At 35.8% G+C, this 24,705-nt stretch overlaps 1 protein-coding gene and 1 long non-coding RNA gene across 2 annotated transcripts in view; one reads left to right on the plus strand and one right to left on the minus strand.

The window, feature by feature from the left end:
* Window positions 1-14,578, plus strand: part of SCN9A (sodium voltage-gated channel alpha subunit 9) — a 158,969-nt gene extending 144,391 nt beyond the window's left edge. Inside the window, exons 22-27 of the mRNA XM_080667299.1 lie at window positions 3,203-3,484; window positions 4,094-4,147; window positions 5,238-5,379; window positions 6,597-6,721; window positions 8,314-8,584; window positions 10,124-14,578. Of these exons, the coding sequence (XP_080523425.1) occupies window positions 3,203-3,484; window positions 4,094-4,147; window positions 5,238-5,379; window positions 6,597-6,721; window positions 8,314-8,584; window positions 10,124-11,316 (2,067 nt within the window). The 3' untranslated portion in view covers window positions 11,317-14,578. The remainder of the gene's footprint in view (window positions 1-3,202; window positions 3,485-4,093; window positions 4,148-5,237; window positions 5,380-6,596; window positions 6,722-8,313; window positions 8,585-10,123) is intronic.
* Window positions 1-24,705, minus strand: part of LOC308247766 — a 78,265-nt gene that overhangs the window by 23,612 nt on the left and 29,948 nt on the right. The window lies entirely within an intron of this gene.

Genomic DNA, 24,705 nt, shown 5'->3' on the forward strand with positions numbered 1-24,705 from the left:
AAGTGAAGTAGCATCTGCCATCACTTTTAATTTCATCCTTAAAAATAAATATTTCAATAAAAGTGTAATTGTCTTCAAACTATATCTGAGAAAACTAAAGCTCTGAGAGTTTCCATAATTTGCACGAGGCTGCACAGCACCAGAAAAGAGATTCATTTTGCAAAGACAAACAAGGTGAGATAAATGATGACTACCAGCAACCTAGTTTTAAGGGCTGTAGTAAACCAGCAAATTCTTCCTAAAATACATGGAGGACAATGACCTTAGTTTTTCTAATGAGTCTATATCCATATCTGTTGTTGCTCTCCTCATTTTCTTCTTTTCTAGATTTATACCTGTTTTCTCAAGCCTCTTTTCTCTTGGCTGGGAATCAACCCTCATTCATCAATGTAGCAGATAAACACCTACCCATTCTTAAGCCTCAATTAAAAATGTGCCCTGTCTGTCCACCACCAGGCATAATTAGGCATCCTTTCTCTATGTTCAGATACATATAATCCTCATTATATTGTACTTATTTGTTTATCAGACTTCCTCTCTTCCTATAGTCTCAGAGCAATTTAACTTGCAAATCAGTCTAGCTCACTGCTTCCCTGAATGTGCTCTACTGGACAGCTATCAGCATCATCAGAACTGATTAGAAATACAAATTCCCAGGCTCCACCCCAGACCCAACTGAATCAGAAACTCTGGGGTGGGGCTCAGAAATCTGAAGCCTCTGGTGAATATAAGCAATCGTTTAGTCTAGGAAATCTTTGTTATTATTCCTGCTACACTATGACTGTCACCTCTGCTGCTTAATGAACCCAGTGTATGATGGATCCATGTATATGAGAGGTCCTGATTATATAAAATAAACTTCATAAATAAAATTGAAGTACTTTTTCTCATATGAGAATTGAACAATTACACGTCACATTGTATACAGAAAGATGGTGTTGAATTCATTGACATTACCTCCCCCTTTTGAGCATTAGCAGAATGCTACAATATATCCAGAACTTAAGATGGATCCCTGAACTTGAACAGACGTTATACTGAGTTTTATGAACAAATAATATACTTTCCCCTACAAACTTACTTCCCTCAGTGATTAAGCCAGCCCATTATTTTACCCTGTTTGCTTTGTTCTTAATCTATAATAATAAAAGCATAATATGCTAATTAGACCAGACGTCCTCCTGGATGACCTTCCAGACAAAGTCGCAGGGGCAGGGGCCAAGGCAGAGGCGGCTGCCGTGGCAGCAGGGGCCAAGGCCCTTGCACAAATTTCGTGCATCGGGCCTCTAGTCTATAATACAAGTGAATAGTTTAATATATATGGAAGGGAAACATGTCTATATAGTCACATTTATTAGCCATGTTAAAAAGGAGATGTTTCTTCATGCTGTGTGTCATTTTGAAAAATAAAGAAAATAATGATTTGCAGCATTTTGTAATCTTGAGGTTTGACTGAGTAGGGACGATGGTCATGGAGAGACAGAGAGGGGAACAGTATTTCTTCTTTGACATCTGCCATGAAATAGTAATCATATAGTGCCACAGGAACATAGAGTTGGGTGTAGCTGCCCGAGGACATCTGGGAAAGCTTTGCCAGGAGGTGACATTGGGCCATGATTGAGAGAGGAGGCCCCAAGACACAGGCGGGTTGGCATTCCAGGCAGAGATGCTACATGGCAGAGAAGCACAAAGTCTAGTGTGCAAGGCACATGTGAGCAACGTCTAGAAGGGTCAGTGTGCCTCACTGATAAGCACAGAGGGGAGGTTAGCAAGAAATGAGGATGAAAAAGTAGGCTTGAAAAAGAGTTGGCCACTTTGAACTTTATTCTCTCATTCTGTTCCTCCAAACTTTTGTATACTGTATGAATCTCATGAAAATATGAATCATCTCTCTGTAAAGAAAGCAACCCTATAATGTTTTTAATGGGATTTCATGCCCACATAGAATCTCTATGGGTCCATCAGCCCCAGGATAATAACTATTGTTCTGGACCAGGGGTCAACATACCAAAGTCCACAGTTGTTATTGGACTTCAGTCATGCTCATTTGTGTATACTCTTACTACAGTGGCAGAATTGAATAGTTGCAACAAAGATCGTATCACCCTCAAAGCCTAAAAATATTTAAGAAAATGTTTGCTAACCCCTGCTCTAGACAATCTCAAAGGTAGAGACCCTTAATGTTTCACCAGTTAAAGATGACTTGCTTGATATATTGCAAAAAAAAAAAAAAAAAATAGGAGCACAATGCTTAACAAATTAGTCTTTTACACATTTGCACCCAAATTTGGACGAGAGCTGAAGTATCAGAAGACAGGTAGGTTTGAAGGACTGGGTAATTAAGAACATCTGGAGAGTGATAAATGCTGCAATGGTCGCCATGCCGGAAAATTGGAGTGGCAAGAAGCGCTGGTGATCAATAGCAATGGAAATGCTTAAAAGCAGAAATAAAGTATTGAAGATAAATTACACTTCTTTTCTGCTTTAACTGAGGCCCAGCACTATCTATATTTAGCCAAGGACCTACATAAAGTATTTTTGGAGTTGGAATAATACATTTGAAAAGATTGCTCTCATTTTGCAGACAAGGAAACAGAGGTCCCAAGGTCTTAACTGAATTCACATATCGTACAACTAGAAGAATCAATTAAATCTAAAGGGTTCATACCACTAAATGATTCTTAATCTAACTCCAGCTAATACATACCACCAATTTGTCTAGATGGGAGAATTTTAGCACTGGTAATTCTAGGACTATAAACTTTTAACTGTACATTTTATTTATTTTTTTATGATTTATGTTTATAAATTTCTTTTTTTTTTTCTAGAGTATGCAGATTTTACGACTTCACATTACATGTATCAGGTTTTGGTTTATTGTTTTTTATTTATTCGTTTCATTTACTTAAGTGTTCATGGCATCTTAGTTATTTTGTTTTGTATTGTTACTCATAGTTTCCCTGTGTGTCAGTACTTTTCTAAACATGTTTATCACAGGTCTCTTGTCTTGTTTTGTCTTGCTTGGCATGCTGCTGAGCATATAGTAGGCATTCAATTAACATATGTTGATTGCTTGATTTGATGTCTTAAACATTTAAGGGTGGCTTTTCTAATTTCATTAATTCTGCATTTTGTTTCATTAATGTTGCCCATTTAACATTTTTATGAATCCTAATCATTCTTTTCTTTCTTTGAATACCAGGTGGTCGTGAATGCGCTCATAGGTGCAATTCCTTCCATCATGAATGTGCTACTTGTATGTCTTATATTCTGGCTAATATTTAGCATCATGGGAGTAAATTTGTTTGCGGGCAAGTTCTATGAGTGTGTTAACACCACAGATGGGTTACGGTTTCCTACAAGCAAAGTTCAAAATAAATCCGAGTGTTTTGCCCTGATGATTTTTAGTCAAAATGTGCGATGGAAGAACCTGAAGGTGAACTTTGATAATGTTGGACTTGGTTACCTGTCTTTGCTTCAAGTTGTAAGTGACCCCTTTCATGAATGCTTGATATCATAGTGGACACTGACAAAAGTCATTATTTTAAATAATCTGCTAACTAGAAGTTAAAGATAAAGTACTTTGTGACTTTAAAAAGAGACTTGGTGTCAACTAGAACAATTGCCTGTAAAAATGACTTATTGGTGTCATTTGACCCCTCGCCATTGCACCATCTGAATATTGCTCCAAATGAATAGTCATTTTTCTGGACTGCTGGTTTTGCACTACATGGGAATGAGAGGGACTTCTCATTAGCACAGAGCATCCTTACGAAATGGAGATAAATTGTTTCCTGCCTTTTTTATAAAATTACCCTCTACCTCTGGAAAAATGAAAATCATGTGCAAAATTTTCAGGAATTGTAACAACCTGGAAATAACTGACTAGGACTAAGATTTAGAATATGACCCCAGAATGTGTCCCTTTTTTTCTTGACATAGCACCTTTATATTAAATTGGTATTTTGAAATACAGCAAAACTTAGTGATTTGATATTACTTAACGCATGTAACATTAAATGGACTAAACTCATGTGTTGCTGCTTAAAAGTATGAGCTTCAAATTCAGATTCTATAAATGTTATATTTGCAGGCAACATTTAAGGGATGGATGGATATTATGTATGCAGCTGTTGATTCTGTTAATGTAAGTAATGGTCAACATTAAACTAAAATCTACAAGTTTAAAAAGCTCCTTAGTTTAGTTTAGCCATTTTCAAACAGTGGCAACAAGGAGTCAGTCCTTGGTATGTACACACAAACTGAAAAACTTCCACCTAATAGTAGCCTCGTGATTAGGTATGCAGCATTTGGAGACAGACCTTGACTCAAATTCTGGCTCTACCATATCATACAAGCTGTGCAACTGAATCTGAACAAATTCCCTCTTTGGGTGTGTTTATTGACTATATAATTCAAATTGAAAAATAATTCAATGCCTACCTCATGGGGGTCCAACAAGAAAATGCAAGTAGAGCACTTAGCATAGCCTGAAAATAATAAGTGCTCAGTAAATAAAGTTTATCAAAATAAAAATGAAATAACGTATTTTATTAATGGTTTTTATTTTTATATTTAAAAATATTTCAATTCATTTCAGAGAGAGGAAAGGAGAAGGGGAAAGAGATAGAAACATCAATGATGACAGAGCATCATTGATCAGCTGTCTCCTGCATGTCCCCTACTGGGGATCAAGCTGCAACCTAGGCATGTGCCCTGACTGGAGTCAAATGGTGCCAACCATTGAGCAACACCAGCCGGGCCAATTTTATATTTTAAGTGCCATGGAAGCGTTTATATGAAATAACTTCCACACTACGAAAGCTAAACCCAGTGAAGACATTTCTGTAATGAAATGAAAACAAAAATAAAACAAAATTTATATAAATATGGTATCATCTCTTCTACAGTTTTTTTCTAGGAAATAAAAAACATATTTAAGGTCATTTTGTTACTAAATTGTCCTACCAATGTGAGAACAAGTACTTTATATGGTTAAGCCCTTTGTAGTCATTTCAAGGTTATATTCATGTATTTAGTAAGCATGTAATAAATACTTAATGTTGGAAAATATTTTAAGAATGATTTTGTTGAACATCACTAATATTATGGCTCCTGAAAGAGCTAATTCACTAGAATAGCATTGTTTGGATTACCTTATGAAACCATGTGAAAAAGGAAAGTGATGAATGTATTGTCAACATACTAACTTTTCTTAATTACTTCTAATTTTGTAGGTTGACAAGCAACCCGTATATGAATCCAATCTCTACATGTATATTTATTTTGTCATCTTTATCATCTTTGGGTCATTCTTCACTTTGAACTTGTTCATTGGTGTCATCATAGATAATTTCAACCAACAGAAAAAAAAGATAAGTATTTTAAGTTTCTTTCATTGTACTGAAAAATAGGAACAATTATTTTCCCAAAAAATATAATGTGAAATTTAATTTTATATCAATTAGTAATTATCTTCATTAGAACTTCATTTATTTTTTAAACAATTGGCCAGTGTACAGTTATAGATATATTTAATCTCATTTATCTCTGCACAGAAAATAATCTTCTAAGTCAGAATTATTTTTAAACAATATGGCAATTATTCTGTTTTTTTCAATGTCCCCTAGAGGATTGAATAATTAGGAAAAATTAATGCACTAATTACTTATTGAAAACACATTTCACAAATGTTACTTCATTCCGTTCTGAGCCACTGTTCTGTGTGGTATGTCTTGGGCTGGTGCTTGAGGAAAAGCAACATAAGATATGGCTTCTGAGCTCAAGTTTATATTATAGCAGAAAATATGATACATGTATTGGAAATTAAGATGTATTAAATATTGCTAATGAGGCATTCCTAGAGATTTCTGTTTTAACTATTGGAACGTTTTATAATCTCCTCTTAGTTTTCTCCCATCCTTCATTATGTTGCCAACTAGGGTATGCATCATCAAAAAAATATACAATCTGTACTTTGACTTTTTCTTCAAAGTCAGAATTCTCTTCCCAGTGTTTTCCTAGCTTTTCTAGGTAAATTCTTGATATGCTATGATATTCAGCCCCCATCAGTATGCAATAAAGGATCTAAGCTTCTCTTGACATTGGTATAAAGGCTCTCTCTCATGCCTACTGTCAATAGATCAGATGAATACTAAAATTACATAAAGACTGCATATCAACTAGAGGGGAAAGGTGAATTAGAACACTCTAAGACAGAAATGGGAGTCTAGTTATTATATAGGCATTTGATAAATCTTTTAAGATACAATATAATAGAAAGCTGAATATTCCCTAGCCCCCCAAAAAAACTAAAGAGAAAGCATAACCAGATCATCTTTAACTCCAGGATCCTACAAGTTAAGTAAGGATTTCAGAACCAAATAATTATTACATTGTAATACATATACTTTATATATGCACATTATATTAAGTATGGAGAGTCATGTGCCTACACATAGGTAATCCTTTAAGACAGGTTTTATGTATAGCCACATTGCACATAATAAAATGCATTTCATTTCTATGTTAATACATTTTCAACCTGTCTTAATAATCTGAGGAAAAATCTAGACAATGAATCTGGTTTTAACTAGACTTCTTTATTTTTTTTTACCTTGGAGGTCAAGACATCTTTATGACAGAAGAACAGAAGAAATATTATAATGCAATGAAAAAGCTTGGATCTAAGAAACCACAAAAGCCAATACCTCGGCCAGGGGTAAAAAATATATATATAAATATATATATATATATATATATATATATATATATATATATATACATATATATATATATATATATATATATATATATTAAATGTAAATTTTCAAATTATTTTCTATTCAACTTTAATATACAACTTTTTCTTAAGCATGAATGATTAGAATTAATTTTGAAAAAAAATGGAACAAAATTGCTGTTTTGAACAAAAGTCCTTATAAAACTTAATATATGTATTTTAAGCACTGTATCTTTTTTTTGAGTGTTTAACAAATATATTTTTATTATGTTAGCCAGCTCCACATCTCCCAGTCTGTATTTTAGTTTCTAAATAGCAGTAATAATTCTGTAGCTCTTACTATGAGCTAGGCACTGTTCTAAGAACTCTACATATTTTAACTCATTTAATTCCTACAATAACTCTTATGAGGTAGAAATTATTATTATTATCCCATTTTATGGAGTCTGAAACAGGCACAGAGGAGGCCAAACAATTAGGGAGGGCTGGAGTTTGAGAACTGAACCTATGTAGTCGGTTTCTAGAGGCTGAGCTGAGATGTGAGAGGGTTAAGTACTGATCTTAATATTCCTTCTTATTTTTTAATTTTTCTATAAAAATGAAAAATATTTACATATGCATTTACTTTAATCATAGCTATACAACTTATTCCTGCAGTGGCCTGTAGAATATGAAAATGAATGTACTTTAGATTGAATATAACATACTAGGGTGGATATACTTAACAGCCAATCTTATCTAATAAAAGAGTAATATGCAAATTGACCATCACTCCAAGAGACAAGATAGCCACCCCCATGTGGTCAAAGATGGCTGCCCCCATGTGAACACAAGATGGCTGCCACAAGATGGCCTGCAGGGGAGGGCAGTTGTGGGAAGTTAGGGGTGACCAGGCCGGCAGAGGAGGGCAGTTGGGGGAGACCAGGCCAGCAAGGGAGGGCAGTTGGGGGGAAGACCCAGGCCTGCAGGGGAGGGCAGTTGGGGGGGACCAGGTCTGCAGGGCAGGGCAGTTGTGGGGGGGGGGGGGGACCAGGCCAGCAGGGGAGAGCAGTTGGGGGGACCAGGCCTGCAGGAGAGGACAGTTCCGGGGGACCCAGGCCTGCAGGGGAGGGCAGTTGTGGTGGGTGGGACAAGGCCTGCAGGGGAGGGCAGTTGGGGGGGACCAGGCCTGAAGGGGAGAGCAGTTGGGAACCAGCAGTCCTGGATTGTGAGAGGGATGTCCGACCGCCTTAAGGGGTCCCAGATTAGAGAGGGTGCAGGCTGGGCTGAGGGACACCCCCCCCCCCCCGTGCACAAATTTCGTGCACTGAGCCTCTAGTGTAAGTACAAGGCTAACTGAATATCAATCTGATATATTGAAAAACAACAACAAAATATTTCATTTACTCTGACTTTGATTTAGCCCATTAATAATATTTCTTGTAGAAAGCACAAAACTATGACCAGGGATAATTTATGCAAGTTTTGAAGACTGATATCTTTTTTAAAAAAATGTTTTACTAATGTAATGATTAGTGGATACTACTTGCTAAGTTTACTCTATATTTCATATTATTCCTATTTATTTGCAGAACAAATTCCAAGGATGTATATTTGACCTAGTAACAAACCAAGTTTTTGATATCAGCATTATGGTTCTTATCTGCCTCAACATGGTAACCATGATGGTAGAAAAAGAGGGACAAAGCCCATACATGACTAATGTCCTCTATTGGATAAATGTGGTCTTCATTATCCTCTTCACTGGAGAATGTGTGCTGAAACTCATCTCCCTCAGACACTACTACTTCACAGTAGGATGGAACATTTTTGATTTTGTGATTGTGATTATCTCCATTGTAGGTAAGTGCATTTATTAACCAGGTTTTTATATTGAATGAAACTAAACTCACACATGCTCAGAGCAGGTCCTGAATTCTTGAATATAAATTTACTTTTGAGTAAGTTAAATGAAAGAATGAAGGAACCTTAACAAAAAAAAAAAAAAAAAACTTTACAAAGTAAACGCCTTTGTGTCAGAATTTCTGAGATCTCACTGCAGGCCTCAAAGCCTCAAGTTTTCTATTTGTTGGGAGCACATAATACCACTTGATCCAGTGTTTGATTTCCAAGATTACCCTTCACAATTGTAGCAATTGTTTCTATATGTAGGTATATCAGAGAAGACCAACACAGAGTCTGAAATCATTTCTAGTTTTAGCATATATGAGAACTGCCCTTTGATGAATGATAATGTTAATAGCCAGGTTATTGGTAACTCTTCATGAAAATTCTTCTTGAAGTCAAAGTAAAGTTAAGATCTCAAGAAATGTCATCTTCATTTCTTATGGCTTTAATATTTGGCAAGTCTACAAAACATGATCATTTCTCCACCAACCCCAGTCATGTTTATGAATGTCAGTACATGATTTTATACTTCCTTCCCTTTTCATTATCATCACTATTTTTATATTCTTCTGCTCATTCATTACCTGTACATGTCCTGCCCAGTATTTTAGGATTGCATTTATTTTTTAATTATAAATTTTAGGAAGGGACTGAGGATATCATAAATTGGAAACAACATAAAATTCTTCACTATGTGGTTATTTTGACAGAGCATTTTACAACTATAGCAAATTACTTAAGAGAAGCATAGAACAGACTATCAAACCTCAGAGGGAAGGCGGGGGTTGGGGTGGTAAGAGATCAACCAAAGGACTTTTATGCATACATATAAGCATAACCAATGGACATGGACACTGGGGAGGTGGGAGCATGTCCTAGCGGGTGGAAGTGGTGGGGGTGGGAGTGGCCGGGAAGGGTCGATGAGGGAAAATGGAGACATATGTAATACTTTAAATAATAAAGAAAAAAAAGAAATTACTTATTTGTCATTTGTATGGAAATATTTTCATGATGTGAAGTGACTAAAATAGATTACCAAAAAAATGCTTATGTGTTACATGATTACATTCATGTGTGTATATATGTGTGTGTGTGTGTGCTAGCATAGAAAACTGTGGAGTGATACTCAACAAAATATTAACAATAGTTATGGTTGGTGATGTTTCAGGTGATTTACCTTTCCTTTTTAGCATTTACTGTATTGCTTGAATTTTCTACATGAGTAGGCATTATTCTTATAATTAAGAAAATTATTGTGGAGGGAAAAATTTCAATGCCCATAAACTTAGTGAAGGAGGGAAAATGTTACAGTAGTAAGACTAAGTATTTTCTTATGGTATTGCTTAATACTCTAATTGCTATGAAATTTTTTTCAATAAAATGATAGTCCTGAAATTGTAAGAGATAGGCTGGCAGATAAAACTATTTAGAATCTAGATTTTCTATAGCATGGAAATTTAAATATTTTCTTTTTATTCTTTCTCTCCTCACCAGGTATGTTTCTGGCTGAGCTGATAGAAAAATATTTTGTGTCCCCTACCCTGTTCCGAGTGATCCGTCTTGCCAGGATTGGCCGAATCCTACGTCTGATCAAAGGGGCAAAAGGGATCCGCACGCTGCTCTTTGCTCTGATGATGTCCCTTCCTGCATTGTTTAACATCGGCCTCCTGCTCTTCCTGGTCATGTTCATCTACGCCATCTTTGGAATGTCCAGCTTTGCTTATGTTAAAAAGGAAGCTGGAATTAATGACATGTTCAACTTTGAAACCTTTGGCAACAGTATGATCTGCCTGTTCCAGATTACCACCTCTGCTGGCTGGGATGGGTTGCTAGCACCTATTCTTAATAGTGGACCTCCAGACTGTGACCCTAAAAAAGTTCATCCAGGAAGTTCAGTTGAAGGAGACTGTGGCAGCCCATCTGTCGGGATATTCTATTTTGTTAGCTACATCATCATATCATTTCTGGTTGTAGTGAACATGTACATCGCTGTCATCCTGGAGAACTTCAGTGTTGCTACAGAAGAAAGTACTGAACCTCTTAGTGAGGATGACTTTGAGATGTTCTACAAGGTTTGGGAGAAGTTTGATCCTGATGCTACCCAGTTTATAGAATATAGAAAACTCTCTGATTTTGCAGCTGCCCTAGATCCTCCTCTTCTCATAGCAAAACCAAACAAAGTCCAACTCATTGCCATGGATCTGCCCATGGTCAATGGCGACCGGATTCATTGTCTTGACATCTTATTTGCTTTTACAAAACGTGTTTTGGGTGAAGGTGGAGAGATGGACTCTCTTCGTTCACAGATGGAAGAAAGGTTCATGTCAGCAAATCCTTCTAAAGTGTCCTATGAACCCATCACAACAACACTAAAACGAAAACAAGAGGATGTGTCTGCAACTGTTATTCAGCGTGCTTACAGACGTCACCGCTTAAGGCAAAATGTCAAAAATATATCAAGTATATACATAAAAGATGGAGACAGAGATGATGATTTGCCCCATAAAGAAGATACGGTTTTTGATAAAGTTAATGAGAACTCAAGTCCAGAAAAACCAGATGCAACCCCATCTACCGTCTCTCCACCTTCATATGATAGTGTAACAAAACCAGACAAAGAGAAATATGAAAAAGACAAAACAGAAAAGGAAGACAAAGGAAAAGATGGCAAGGAAAGCAAAAAATAGAGCTTCGTATTTAGTACACTGTTTACAGCCTGTGAAGGTGATTTATTTGTGTCAATAAGACTCTTTTAAGGAGGTCTATGCCAAAACTTTTTACCAAAATATTCTCAAAGTCAGTGCAGTCACTAGCTCTGATTCCTTAAGATAGGTGGGCAGCATTACCAAATGGCTATTTTTGCACTGGTAAATGATTCTGTAAGAATTGTAGAGTAACTCTATAGGGATTATTGATTACAGCAAGCAAAATTAATTTAATTTTATTTGCTTTTAATAAATCACAAGACCATGTAGGAAATCTTTACATCTGCCTTGTCATCTTTTCACAGGATTGTAAATATTCATGTTTCCCACGCAAATATAAACACACACACACACACACACACACACACACACACACATACATTTCTATATTTGGACATCTACAAAAGTATTTTGTCTTGGCTCTGCCATGAAATACCCTGATAGAAGGAATGGACATTAGTAATGAGTGTTTAGTTAAAACATGTTAGTATTAGGGAACAAAACACTTTTATCCATGTACAGAGGTCATTCTATATTTTGAGGTGCTTAAATTTATTCTATATTGCATCAGAACCAATTTATATGTACCTATAAAATGCTATGGAATTAAAAACATGTGTAGGCTATTCATTTCAACAAATACTTTTCATTTATCTTGACTCATGTAACAAGCAGAATTAAGATTTACCTTTAGAGTATTGTGCTTTATAGCCTGTATTTTTTATATCCTTCTTAGTTTATACAACCAAAGAACATGAAAAATTATTCCAAGTACTACATATCACTTCCCTCAAAAGAAAAAAAATGAAGATAATTAAAAAAAAAAGAAGCAACGGAAGAAAGCTTTATTTACTATTATTTATATAATCTCACACTATACTGTGCTGCCCCAAAATACCAATAATGACACAAAGTTTCATCTCTTTTGTCACATTTTTTCTGCTGTCTCATGCAGTATTGTTTAGTCATTCTTTAGCACTAAGCAAAATTGTTATTTCCCTTCACTGAAGTGCTTCCTGATATGCAGGTCACTATTTAATACCATTGCACATGACTGGAGCACAGTATTTACTCCGTCACCTCTATACCATCCTAAATATATGTGACAAACTTTGAAATTATAATATCAGACAAACTTTCAACTCAAAGTTGACTTTAGAATGAAAGAAAAAGCATTCGACTGGGATTCTTGCCAACTTGCTTTCTTGTCACTTAATTTACTCTCCTAATTTGTACAAGCAGTCCTTTTAGACGGCTAATCTTTCATCTGAAAATGAGGAGGATGTCACTTAGTACTTAAAATTCCATGACTATGAGGTATATTATACATCAATCAATAAAGTACCCCGAGCTTATAACTTACCGAGCACATAATTCATTTTACTTTAGCTGATGTACTCTTACCAAGGCTTATAAATCTAGCTTTTAAGAAATTCTTGTTAATAGTGGCTTGAAAAGAATGGCCATGATGCAGTTTTTCATCATTTCATTTCAGGAATATGAGGTCTTTCTCCTATCGAGTTATACATGTGTAGGCAAAATTGAGTTACGTAAGGAGAAATTAGTTTTATTTAGATTTTGTGGGAGTTTCAAAGCAAACATCTAGAAGATATTTCATTCATTTGCATTTTTAAGTTAAAAGGGAACATGAATTATAATTCTGTAATCAGTACTTAAACATATTTTTGTTGTTATGGCTAGTTAAAAATAAAGAATATTTAAACATACCTATAGAGATGAAGAGGTATGGGTAGAGAATGAGAGACAGAAAGGAGAGACTAAGAAACATAGATATGGGAATGTCAGATAGAAACAGACATTTCCACAGAACATCCTATCTAGAAAATTTTTTAATTGTGACATATTTTATAATACCCATGACAGAGATTATCACTTGTAGACATTTCTCATAAGGTACATATGAAATTAAATTTAGGGCCAAAAATTCTTTATATCTATGTTCAATCATTCATCTTTGATTATTTGAGCCACTTTTCAATTTAATATGAAAGATACCATGCAGTGTTTTCCTAGACTCTGTAGAGCATTACATCACATACCTACTAAGCCTATTAAAAATATATTTTGACAATTTAATTAGGGAATCATACAAAATATATTTGTAAGATTTTTAATACATTAAATTAATAAATTAATATCACCTTAAATTTGAAGTAAGTCTACCCTTATTATTTTAAACACATATAAATACAACTGCATTTTTGCATATTTATGTGGGATTTACTCAATGTTTTTACATGTCTTGATTTTTATGTAAAAGAAAAAATATTGGCAACTGATTTCTCAACACAGTTTCTTTATCATTTCAAAAAATGATAAAGTTGCTCTTTCTCCTATTTAATGCTGAACTATAATTTTTAAAAATGTATAAAATACTTGGGTTTTGTACATATATATGTTTTCCCAGGAATGTCTAGTTTTGACTTTTTGTCAATTAAGAACAATATTGAAAGTAAGAGATCATTCAGTACAGTGTAAATTTGAAGAAAAAGTACACTATTCATGTAGGTTACTGTTTGGCTCTGATTATGAAATATCACCACCCCCCCAAGGCATTGTCATACTGATATTTAAATTACATAATCACTGAACTCATTTCACCTAATGATGTGGAATGGCAGTTACACTGTAAAATTTAAATGAGAATAAAATGGAAACAAACATATTTGAACACAAATCTATACATATAAATTTGGATAAAAGTGAGAGAATCTCATTTTACCTTTTTGATTGTTATATCATTTACAAAAGATGTAAGTGACTTGGGGGCTGATTCTTAAATGCTGGTTGTTAAATCTCAACCCAAAATGTCCATAATGATTTTATAGAATTTTTAATAGCTTTATTACAAAGAGTTAAGATAAAATGCTTATGTAAATAAAGCAGTTCTAAATAGAAATTTTGGAGAAATGTTAATGAATGTACATAATGAGATGAGGGCCAGCTGAGTTAGTATGACGAAGTAATTGGCCTGGATTTAGGACCTATGTATAGAGGCCACTGATTTATTAAAGTAGCTCTGGTTTATTATGTTACGTTCTTGAAGAAAACAAGAATTGCTTCACAAAAATAAATGAATAGCCATGAATATAATATGCTCTTTACATAGAAAACTTTACAAATTTTATACATATATGAATGCTCATATTTGAGTTTGAGTTTGTCATTAATTGAATTGTAGTTATATTTGAGACACACTGTAACAGAATCTATAAATAAAAGACATCAGAAAAAATAAAATGTTTGCATGCATTTTCTGCTTCTGTGAGAACAACTTTTAAGGAGATAAGTTCAGTGCATCTCTAAGTAAGTTGCAGCGATTCATTTAAAAAAAAAAAACTGAAAGAGGAACAGTTTCAAATGTCCTCCATAAGAAGTCTACCAGGATATGAAAGATGTGGATAAAGAATATAGAGCTCTGCCCTAGCCATTTGGCTCAGTGGATAGAGCTTCAACCTGTGGAATGAAAGGTCCCGGGTTTGATTCCAGTCAAGGGCATGTACCTCTGTTGCAGGCTGGGTCCTGGCCTTCATCAGGGTGTGTGCAGGTGGCAACCAATCGATATGTCTCTCTCACATTGATCTTTCTCTCTGTCTCCCCTTCCCTTTCACCCTCTCTAAAAAAAAATCAATGGAAAAATATCCTCCAGTGAGGATTAAAATATCCTCCAGTGAGAGAGAGAGAGAGAGAGAGTGTGAGAGAGAGAGAGAGAAAACAGAGAGAGAGAGAGAGAGAGAGAGAGAGAGAGAGAGAGAGAGAGAGAGTTCCAAAGCAATTCACTAAAATCCACAACAGAGTTTGTGCCAATGGGGAAAAATATTGAGACAGGAATTAAAATATACAAACATTTAGCCACACAATGAGAGTATGCATTTTTGTGTGTGTGTGTGTGTAGTGGCAGAGTGGTAGTATGGCATACATAATGGCTAAAGGCTTAGGTCCCAGAACCAGAACTGTATTTGGGTTCCAGTTAAGCCATGCCTCTCTGAGTTTTCTGAATACATTATTTAACCAACACATGCCTCAGCTTTCTCCTCTATAAAATGAGGGTAATAGTTCTACGTCATAATATGGTCATAAGTATAGAGGGAGAAAATCCCCAAGAAGCCATTAGAACAATATCTGACAGCACAGAGTCAAGAGCTTATATTAGTAGTGGCACGTACTGGGGTAGTCAGTTTGCCACTAAAAATATAAGAGCCCAGGCTGCCTCTCTATCATTTAGGAGCTCAATGCATTCTCCCTAAATGTTAAGTAATAACAGCATTCCCTCTATTGTATGTGACTTTGTGTAAATATGGTACCCCAAAGAGTCTCATGCATCCTTTTGATATATAATGCACATTTAGTGATGTGACATATACACCAAACTATTTCAAAATTGAGCAATTTTGATATTTGTGAATTTAACATGTTAAAATTGAAAAACGTATATTTACAAAGGTTTTTCTTATTCCATTAAAAAATTGGGGGGCAGTAATTTCCATATTTAGCTAAATAACCCAAATCTCTTTTATTTGAGAAGATAAAAATGACAATATATGAATGATTATAAATATCAGAGAGTAATATTACATTCTTCATACATTATGAATCATGTATATGTTATAAGTATTAGATTATGCTTCATTATATGTTCTATTACCTGTTATATATTATTGTATTTTATGATAGAAAGATAATATCAGGATGCTTCACTCTTAAAAGCTTCACAATTTTGGTCATAATTTAGGATGAGTTTGTGCATATCATTTTACTGCACATTTTTATGATTCTGGAAGTACTCTAGTCATTCAATTTAATAATTTATTAGCTGTTTTGCAAAAAAAAAAACAACATACAGAAGCTAACTTTTTTATTCTTAGTAGTTATTTTATTTCTCATGCCCATAAATGGGTGATTTTTTACAAAAGACAGATTCAAAATAGTCATTTTACTTTGGCAGTTCAGGCCAAAGATTTAAAGAGAAAAAATTAAACTTTGTAATTAAAATAAAAATGTATGCACTGGCTGGGTGGCTCAGTTGGTTGAAGTGTTGTACCATATACCAAAAGGTTGCAGGTTCGATTCTTGATCAGGGCACATACCTAGTTTGAAGGTTTTATCCTTGGTCAGGGCGCATACAGGAGGCAACCAAATGATATTTCTCACATCCATGTTTCTGTCTCTCTTGCTCTCTCTTTTCTCCCTTTCTCTCTCTTCAAAATCAGTTTTAAAAAACATATCCTCTGGTGAGGATTAAAAAATAAATAAGTAAAAACTTGTCCTTCTGTTTGAATCTAGGACATTATCATTATCCTTGATGTTCTCCGTATGGAAATTAAGAAGTAATTTTAATACAATTTTATGGATGCGAAATAGATACTAAAGCTCTACAGAAAATATTTTTTCTTTAAAAACATGAAGCTCACAACTACCAAACTTTTAAATATCAAAATTGAGTTTGACTCCCTTTAGGAAACTATTAAAGATAGAATTCTCTTGTAATCTCCCTAAACAACTCAGCACATCTTGTTATGTTGATGCCCTCAATAGAATCAGCTCTGATAAGAGAGGATGGAGAGAAAACAAGCGGGAAAAGAATTACTTCTTGCTTCATTTTCCTGCCTAATTTATTTCCCTTTTCTATTCATCTTACTCTAATCATCTCATTTTTGACCCTGAATTCAGAACAAAGATTGCTAACTGGTTTAGAGTCATCTAATTTTGTCCTGACTCTTGAAATCAAAAGAAATGTTTACCTCTAAGGAAGTACACATCGTTCATTTATTTTAGATACAAATGGGTCTGCCTCCTACAAGCCACAGCCAGAATAGCACTTAGAGCCAGGATATGGGCAGAAAGGCATCTGGAAGGGAGCCAGGAAGAACAGGGGAAGCCATCTACTGTAGCTCTGTGACTCTAAGCAGAAACCTGAAGCAGAGACCTAAAGAATGACCGCAAGCTAGAAGTACATGTTTGCCGGCAAGCATATTTTAATACTTTCCTTTGAAATAAAATTTAACATTAACTAAGTCTCATGCCTAGAGCTAGAGGGCATGATTAGCTTAGTCTAAAGAAGCCCATGCTTATACAGAAAAGCAAAGCTCTTCGATCTGCATAAAGCTGAGGAATCATATGGCAGCTTAAAATGGCAGCCTTTGGCATTCTTTCTATACTAGCGTTTCTTTCTGTCCAGATATTTCCTCTGAGAGTAAGAGAACTCTTTTTCTTTCCTCCCCTGTTTCTGTCATCTGGAGAGCTAAAACCTTCTAAACGAATCTCTTCCTCTTTATAGGATCAATAAAGCAAATTAGACATGACATTGAGAGCACTTAAAGATGTTTTTCTGAGTGCAGTATCATCCTTTGCCTTTAAGAATTGTCAATAAATGTAAATATACAAACATATACACAGTAGCATCATATTAGGTAATATCATGAGTTTTTATCTTTCTGTCCCTGACAATGTGGCTGTGAACTTGAGCTTCAGGTCTTTATAAGAGACTGGTACCCATTAGTTCCAAAGTACATAAGTACAAGGTAAGAACTTTAAAGGGCAATAATTTATTATGTATTTTCTGAAGTTCCTCTCAATCAAGGATTCAGTCATAAATTCAATAAAATGATATGGAGCATTTACTGTTTCCTGGAAGAATGAGCCAGTGATAACAGTATCATGCTATATTTCCATATTGTATCATGGACACATCAGGGAGAAGAGCCTAGGACTTGAGTATAAACACTGAGGAAGAGTTCCTTTTAAATGTGTTGAACCCTCGTGCACTGCTGGTGGGAATGCAGACTGGTGCAGCCACTATGGAGAACAGTATGGAGTTTCCTCAAAAAACTAAAAAGGGAACTCCCATTTGACCCAGTAATCCCACTTCTAGGAATATATCCCAAGAAACTAGAAACACCAATGAGAAAGGACATGTGCACTCCTATGTTCATAGCAGCACAATTTATCATAGTTAAGATTTGGAAACAGCCTAAGTGCCCATCAGCAGATGAGTGGATTAAAAAACTGTGGTACAGCTACACAATGGAATACTATGCTGCGGTAAAAAGGAAGGAGTTCTTACCATTTGCAACAGCATGGATGGAACTGGAGAGCATTATGCTAAGTGAAATAAGCCAGGCAGAGAAAGATAAATATCACATGATCTCACTCATTTATGGAATATAATGAACAACATAAACTGATGAACAAAAAAATATCCAGAGACAGAGAAACATCGATCAGACCATTAGACCTCAGAGGGAAGGTAGGGGAGGGTGGGGGTAAGGGGGAGAGGTCAACCAAAGGACTTGTATGCATGCATATAAGCCTAACCAATGGACACAGACAACAGGTAGTTGAGGGCATGAGGGGGGGATGGGGGGTAATGGGGGAATAAGGACACATATGTAACACCGTAATCAATAAAGAAATTTTAAAAATAAATAAATAAATAAATAAATAAATAAGTTGAGTATGAAGTACTCTGGGCCAAAGTAAAGAAGTCCTGAAAGCAATTGAATAAAAAGGGTCTGAAGTTCAATGAAGACATCAGGGTTAGAGACACATATCCAGGAGTGGTTGAATCCAAAAGCAGATTAAGTCAACCACAGCGTATGCATGCAAGTAGAAGCATGAAACAGAGCTTGAAGGAGAGGGGACAGAATATTAAGAAAGAGAAGCGCTGGCCGTAGCCCCGTTGGTTAGAGTGTCATCCCTGATATGCCAAGGTTGTGGGTTTGATCCCTGGTCAGGGCACATAAAAGAATCAACCAATGAATGCATAAATAGTAAGTGGAACAACAAATTGATGTTTCTGTGTGTGTGTGTGTGTGTGTGCCTTTCTCTAAAATCAATTTAAAATTTTAAAAACAAAGGGAAAAGGGTCAGCATTACAAATTGCTACAGAGTAGTCACACAATTAAACACTGAAGTGTCAATTGTTTAATACAAGCCACATTGTATGAGTCAATGAGAAGTGTGTTAAGGCTTAATAGAACTATTAACTGAAAGGGCGGATGAGACCGACTCCATGTTCCCTTTGTCCCATGCCCTCAGGATCCCGTCCTAGAACCTCTCCAAGAGCCCAACCCACACTTTTGAATTAGCCAATAGAAATGCAAGAGGAAAGTAAGCCGCGCCCTGCCCCCATGTGCAACCTGACCCCAACCAATCAGTGGAGGCCACACTACCTCACCCCTCCTACCTCTCCCAGGCCCCCTATAAATCAGCGCGTTTGGGGCCTGGGGCTCTCTCTCTCCACCTCGCCGCTGCGCTGGTGTGTGTGTGTGGGACTGAGCTCGAGCTAGCTCGAATAAAGGCTCTTTGCTTTTGCATCGGACTCTCCCTGGTGGTCTTTGGGGATCACGAAATCTGGGCATAACATTAACCACCTCTCATAAAACTTACCTTTCCAGTACCTAGCAGGATAAATATTATAAGAATGGAAATTTAACAACTCAAATTGAATATCCTGTTGTGGAATATGTGCTTGCTTTTTCAACCTATTTTTTAAATTGGGCTTTCAGAACATCAATGGAAATATCAGAGTAAGAACATCTGATAATCTATTTCTCAAAAAAAAAAAAAGAATAAGAACACTGGCAAAATTGTCACAATCAACTTTTTCAGAGCTCTGGAAATTAGCTAAAAGAACATATTTTCAAGAAAGCCAATGGCTGAATCTCAGGACAGTAAACTTCACAGTAGCTTTGAAAATCAACTGTCTGGCAATAACAGTGAAAACCTGCAGCCTCAAAGCCACTAGAGGGGTCAGAACGGTTCAGAGTTTCCCCAAAGCCCTGTGTCTAGAAAATCGTTTGTCAATTCCCTGGACAACCCACTTGCAAAGCTGTCTTTTATCTGGCCTGACTCAGAGCACAGCCAGTACAAACAGCTTTTTCCCTGGGGTTGTTTGCAATTATTTAACATTGCAGCTGCCTGAGACATTAATGGGTAAACAAGATTATCAAACACTTTTAAAGGAAAAGCTGGAGACTGAAATATTCATAATGGACTTTGTAAAGATACAACATATTTCTGGGGACCTACAAAGCACATGCATTTACAAGGCTGTGAGCATTGCAAGCCATGAGCATCCCAGGGCTGTGCATATGTTCTGAGCTCTCGCCTCTGGCTGACCTTGAGGCTTGCATATGCAAGAAGTAAAAGCTAAGGTAGAGTTGTAAACTGCCTGCCTGCATCTTAAAGGTATGTCCCATCCCTTCAAGTGAACAGAGGCACTCGGCAAAGGCTGGGAGATTTAATGGTCTAAGGCAGTGGTCGGCAAACTGCGGCTTGCGAGCCACATGCGGCTCGCGAGCCGCGGTTTGCTGCTCTGTTGACTAATGAGTTTGCCGACCACTGACCTGGACTCTCTATTCCAATAATTACAGGCTGTTGTTGTTCCTTGTGATTAAGCCCGGCATCTAAAGAAATTCCTATCCAGTCAGCTGACCATTAACCTAGAGACTTCAGTGTCCACACATGACAAAGAATACAGACTTTACTGATTTAGTCCAGGAAAGTCACTAAATAACAAGCAGCAGCAGTCACCACCACAAGCAAAAGCAACAATGACAAACCCAGGGAAGAAGGAGAATCTGACCTTAGTAAGATTAATAAGTGATTTCTTATTAGAAACCATGAAGGACAGAGGCAGTGGGATAACATAGTCAAAGTACTGAAAGAAACACTGAACCAGGAATTCTATATCTAGGAAAACTAACCTTCAAAATGAAGAAGAAATTAGGACATCCTTATAAAAACAAAACTAAAAGACTTTGTTGTGAGGATATCTGCCCTACAAGAATTACTAAAGAGAGTTCTTAGGCTGAAATGGAAGGACACTAGACAGTAACTCAAATTCACATGAAGAAATAAAGAGCACCAATAAATAAACCAAATCAGTAAATGAGACAATATAAATGTATTATTTTTGTTTATAATTTCTCTTTTTCTTTGATGTGTTTTTTTAAATATATTTCTTATTGATTTCAGAGAGGAAGTGAGAGGGAGAGAGAGATGGAAACATCAGTGATGAGAGAGAATCATCAATCGGCTGCCCCCTGCATTGACCCCACAACTCCTGGCATGTGCCTTTGACTGGAATCGAACCTGGGACCCTTCAGTCTTCAGGTCGACACTCTATCCACTGAGCCAAACCAGCTAGGGCTCTTTGATGTGTTTTGAAAAACAACTGCATAGATTAATAATTTTGCATCTGTGTTGATGGGCATATAATGTGTAAGGAAATAATTTGCATGACAAAAAAGCACAGGAATGGGGAGAGAAGGGAGATGTATAAGAGCAAAGGCTTTGTGTACTATTAAAATTATATTGGTATTAACCCAAACTAGATTCTTAAAGTTAAAATGTTGACTGTAATCTGCAGGGCAACCACTAAAAAATAACACTAAAAAAGAAAAAGGAAATAAATGACAAGGTAATTAAAATAGAACACTAGAAAATATCCATTTAACACAAAAGAATGCAGTATAGAGGGAGAACAAAAAGACATAAGAGGTAGAAAATAAAAAAAAATGGCAAACAAATGCTACCTTATTAATGTTTTGGAATGTTAGTCTTTTTCTCTTGTTTTTTGTTATTAATCAGAAGAAATGAAAATTAAAACATCAATGAAATATCCAAGCACCATCAGAATGGCTGCATTTGAGGAAGACTGACAATAACAAGTGCTGTCAAAGATATGGAGCAAAAAGTTTCTCATACATTGCTAGTAAGAATATAAATTTGTACAATTACATTGCAAATATGTTTGTCAGTATCAATTAATGCTAAAAACATATATTCTATACACATATATGTACATATATATACATATATATATATATATATATACATACACATATATATATATTCTATAACCAGAAATTCTATATTAGGCATATATTTACAAAAATGAGTTTTGTGGCCATCAAAGGACATTTATAAGAGTGTTCAGAGATGCTTTATTTATAATAGCCTCAAATAGGAAAGAGCACAAAAATCCATAAAAATTAGAAAGGATGAATATTGTGGTATAGATATACAACAAAATACTATGAACAGCAGAACAACTTACTGTTACATGCAAAATAATGGAAAACCTCACAAACATAATGATGAGCTAAAGAAACTAGGCACCAAATATTATATATTGTATGAATTAATTTATGAAGCTTAATAACAGGCAAATCTTTTTCTGATAATAGAAGTGCAAAGAATGGTAACTTTGGCGGAGGTGTTATTGAATTAGAGGGCATAAAGAAGACTTTTAGGATACCAGATATGTTTTCTATCTTAATCGAGGTGGTATTTACATGGGAGTACAAATACGCATATTTGAGGTGTATAATTTTCTCACTGCACTGTACATTTATTATACCTCAGTAAACTAGGTTGTCATAAGTTGCAATGTTGACTGTAATCCCCAGGGCAATCACTAAGAAAATAACTCAAAAAATATAGTAAGAGAAATGAAAATGAAATTAAAATAGAACAATAGAAAATATTTATTTTACACAAAAGAAGTAAGTAAGAGAGGAATAGAGGTTGGGGAAAAGACATAAGACCTGTAGAAAATAACAAAATGGCAAACAGAAATGCTACTTTATCAATGCATTGGAGTATCACTCTTTTTCTTTTCTTTTTTTTTTTTTTTTTTTTTGAGTTATTAATCAGAGTACTGGGAACGAAGACAGTAGTAATGAAACATCACCAGACCACCATTAGAATGGCTACAGTTAGGGAGCTCAGATTGCTCAGCGGCAGTCACCTTATTACTCTGTCCCACTGCTTCTCTGCTTTTGGTTCTTGGGAATGTCCTTTAGTTTGTTGATTGCATTAAAAGAGATATTTATTAAATTTTACCCAACAGACATTTTATATCAGGAATTTTTCAGGGTATCTGGTCATCTCATTGCTAGGTACTAAATGGACACCAAATGATTTTCTGTTTAGGAATATCCTGCAACTTTGTCTGACAGTCATGAAAACTAAGGCTATTCTAATAAAATTTGGGCTTCCAAAATAATGTCTTTATCCATTTCTAAAACCCCCGGAGCAAACATAGAAATAGCTTTAAAAAGTTGTATGGAAATGGAAAAAAATTATTCCAAGAGACTCATTAAGCCTGAGACTTAATTTTATAAATTTAGATAATGTTTCTATTCTCTCGTACAAGAGTAATTATTTGATCTAATTGAAGGGTCATTATCCTACTGTATTGTAATTGAATTTTGCTTAACAACACAGAGCTCTCTGAACTCTTGGATGTATCTTAAATGCCTTAATCATTTAGCTGTGGAGGAAGGACTTGAAATAAAGGATGCAATATGAACAGCTCTCTTTTCTTCAACCTGCAGTAAATCTAAAGGTGTTTCTCTTCCTCATTATTTAGACAACTCTTTCTGCACAACTTACCTCAGACTAGAAATTAGCTGATAAACATATATCTACCGTTTCTCAGATTAAAAAAAAAAAATCTCAGAGCATTCTTGTTTTCTTCCCTTTCGTAGGCATATAATCCATCAACAAGTGCTATTGCTTCCACCTAACAAATCTATCCCAAATCTGCCCATTTCTCTTCATCTCTACCACCTTCACCCTAGTCCTAACTACTGTTGTCTTTTGCCTGGGCTGTTGTAGTGGCCACTGAACTGGTCTTTTAGCTCCACTTTTGATTCCTTACAGTCTGTTCTCCACAGAACAAAGTGATTCTTGGAAACACTAATTCAGATCAAGCCATTCTCCCCATTGTCCCAATTCCCCTTGAGGTTCTTCAGAACGTTCCATTGCTCGTAGCATGAAAGGCAGACTTGTTAGCTTTCCAAAGGCTCTTACAAAGTCTGGCCCCTGCTTCACTCTACTGTGCCCTGTCACACCACCTGCTAATATCAGCACTGGGGCTCCCCTGACTTCCTCTCTGTTCTTCAGTAAGTTCTCCCTTGCCTCAGGGCCTTTGCTCCAGCTCTTTTTCTCTTCCTTCTGAATACAGCTGCACCATCTTCAATTTCAGCTCAGATGTTTCCTCCTTAGGGAGGCCTTCCCTAATCAGCCTTCTGAAAGCAACCCCACTGCCCTAGTTATTCTCTACCTACTTGAACTTTTATTTTCATCTCACCATTTACTACTTTCTAATATTATTATGATTATATCTATTTGTTTACTTATCTCCTCTCAGTTAACCAATGTAACCCCATGAGGTACAACCTCCTTTATTTCAGCTATCTTTATCCCTAGAAGGCTTGGCATCCAACAGATGCTCAGTATTAGTTAAATAGATAAGTTCAGAGCCCTGAACTTCTAGCTGGGCTAGAAAAGGAAAAGCTCTGGTGGACTAATGTCACGAAAAGGTCACTGTCTGCTAAG

Source organism: Plecotus auritus, assembly GCF_963455305.1.
Source record: "Plecotus auritus genome assembly, chromosome: 5".
Classification (NCBI taxonomy): domain Eukaryota; kingdom Metazoa; phylum Chordata; class Mammalia; order Chiroptera; family Vespertilionidae; genus Plecotus; species Plecotus auritus.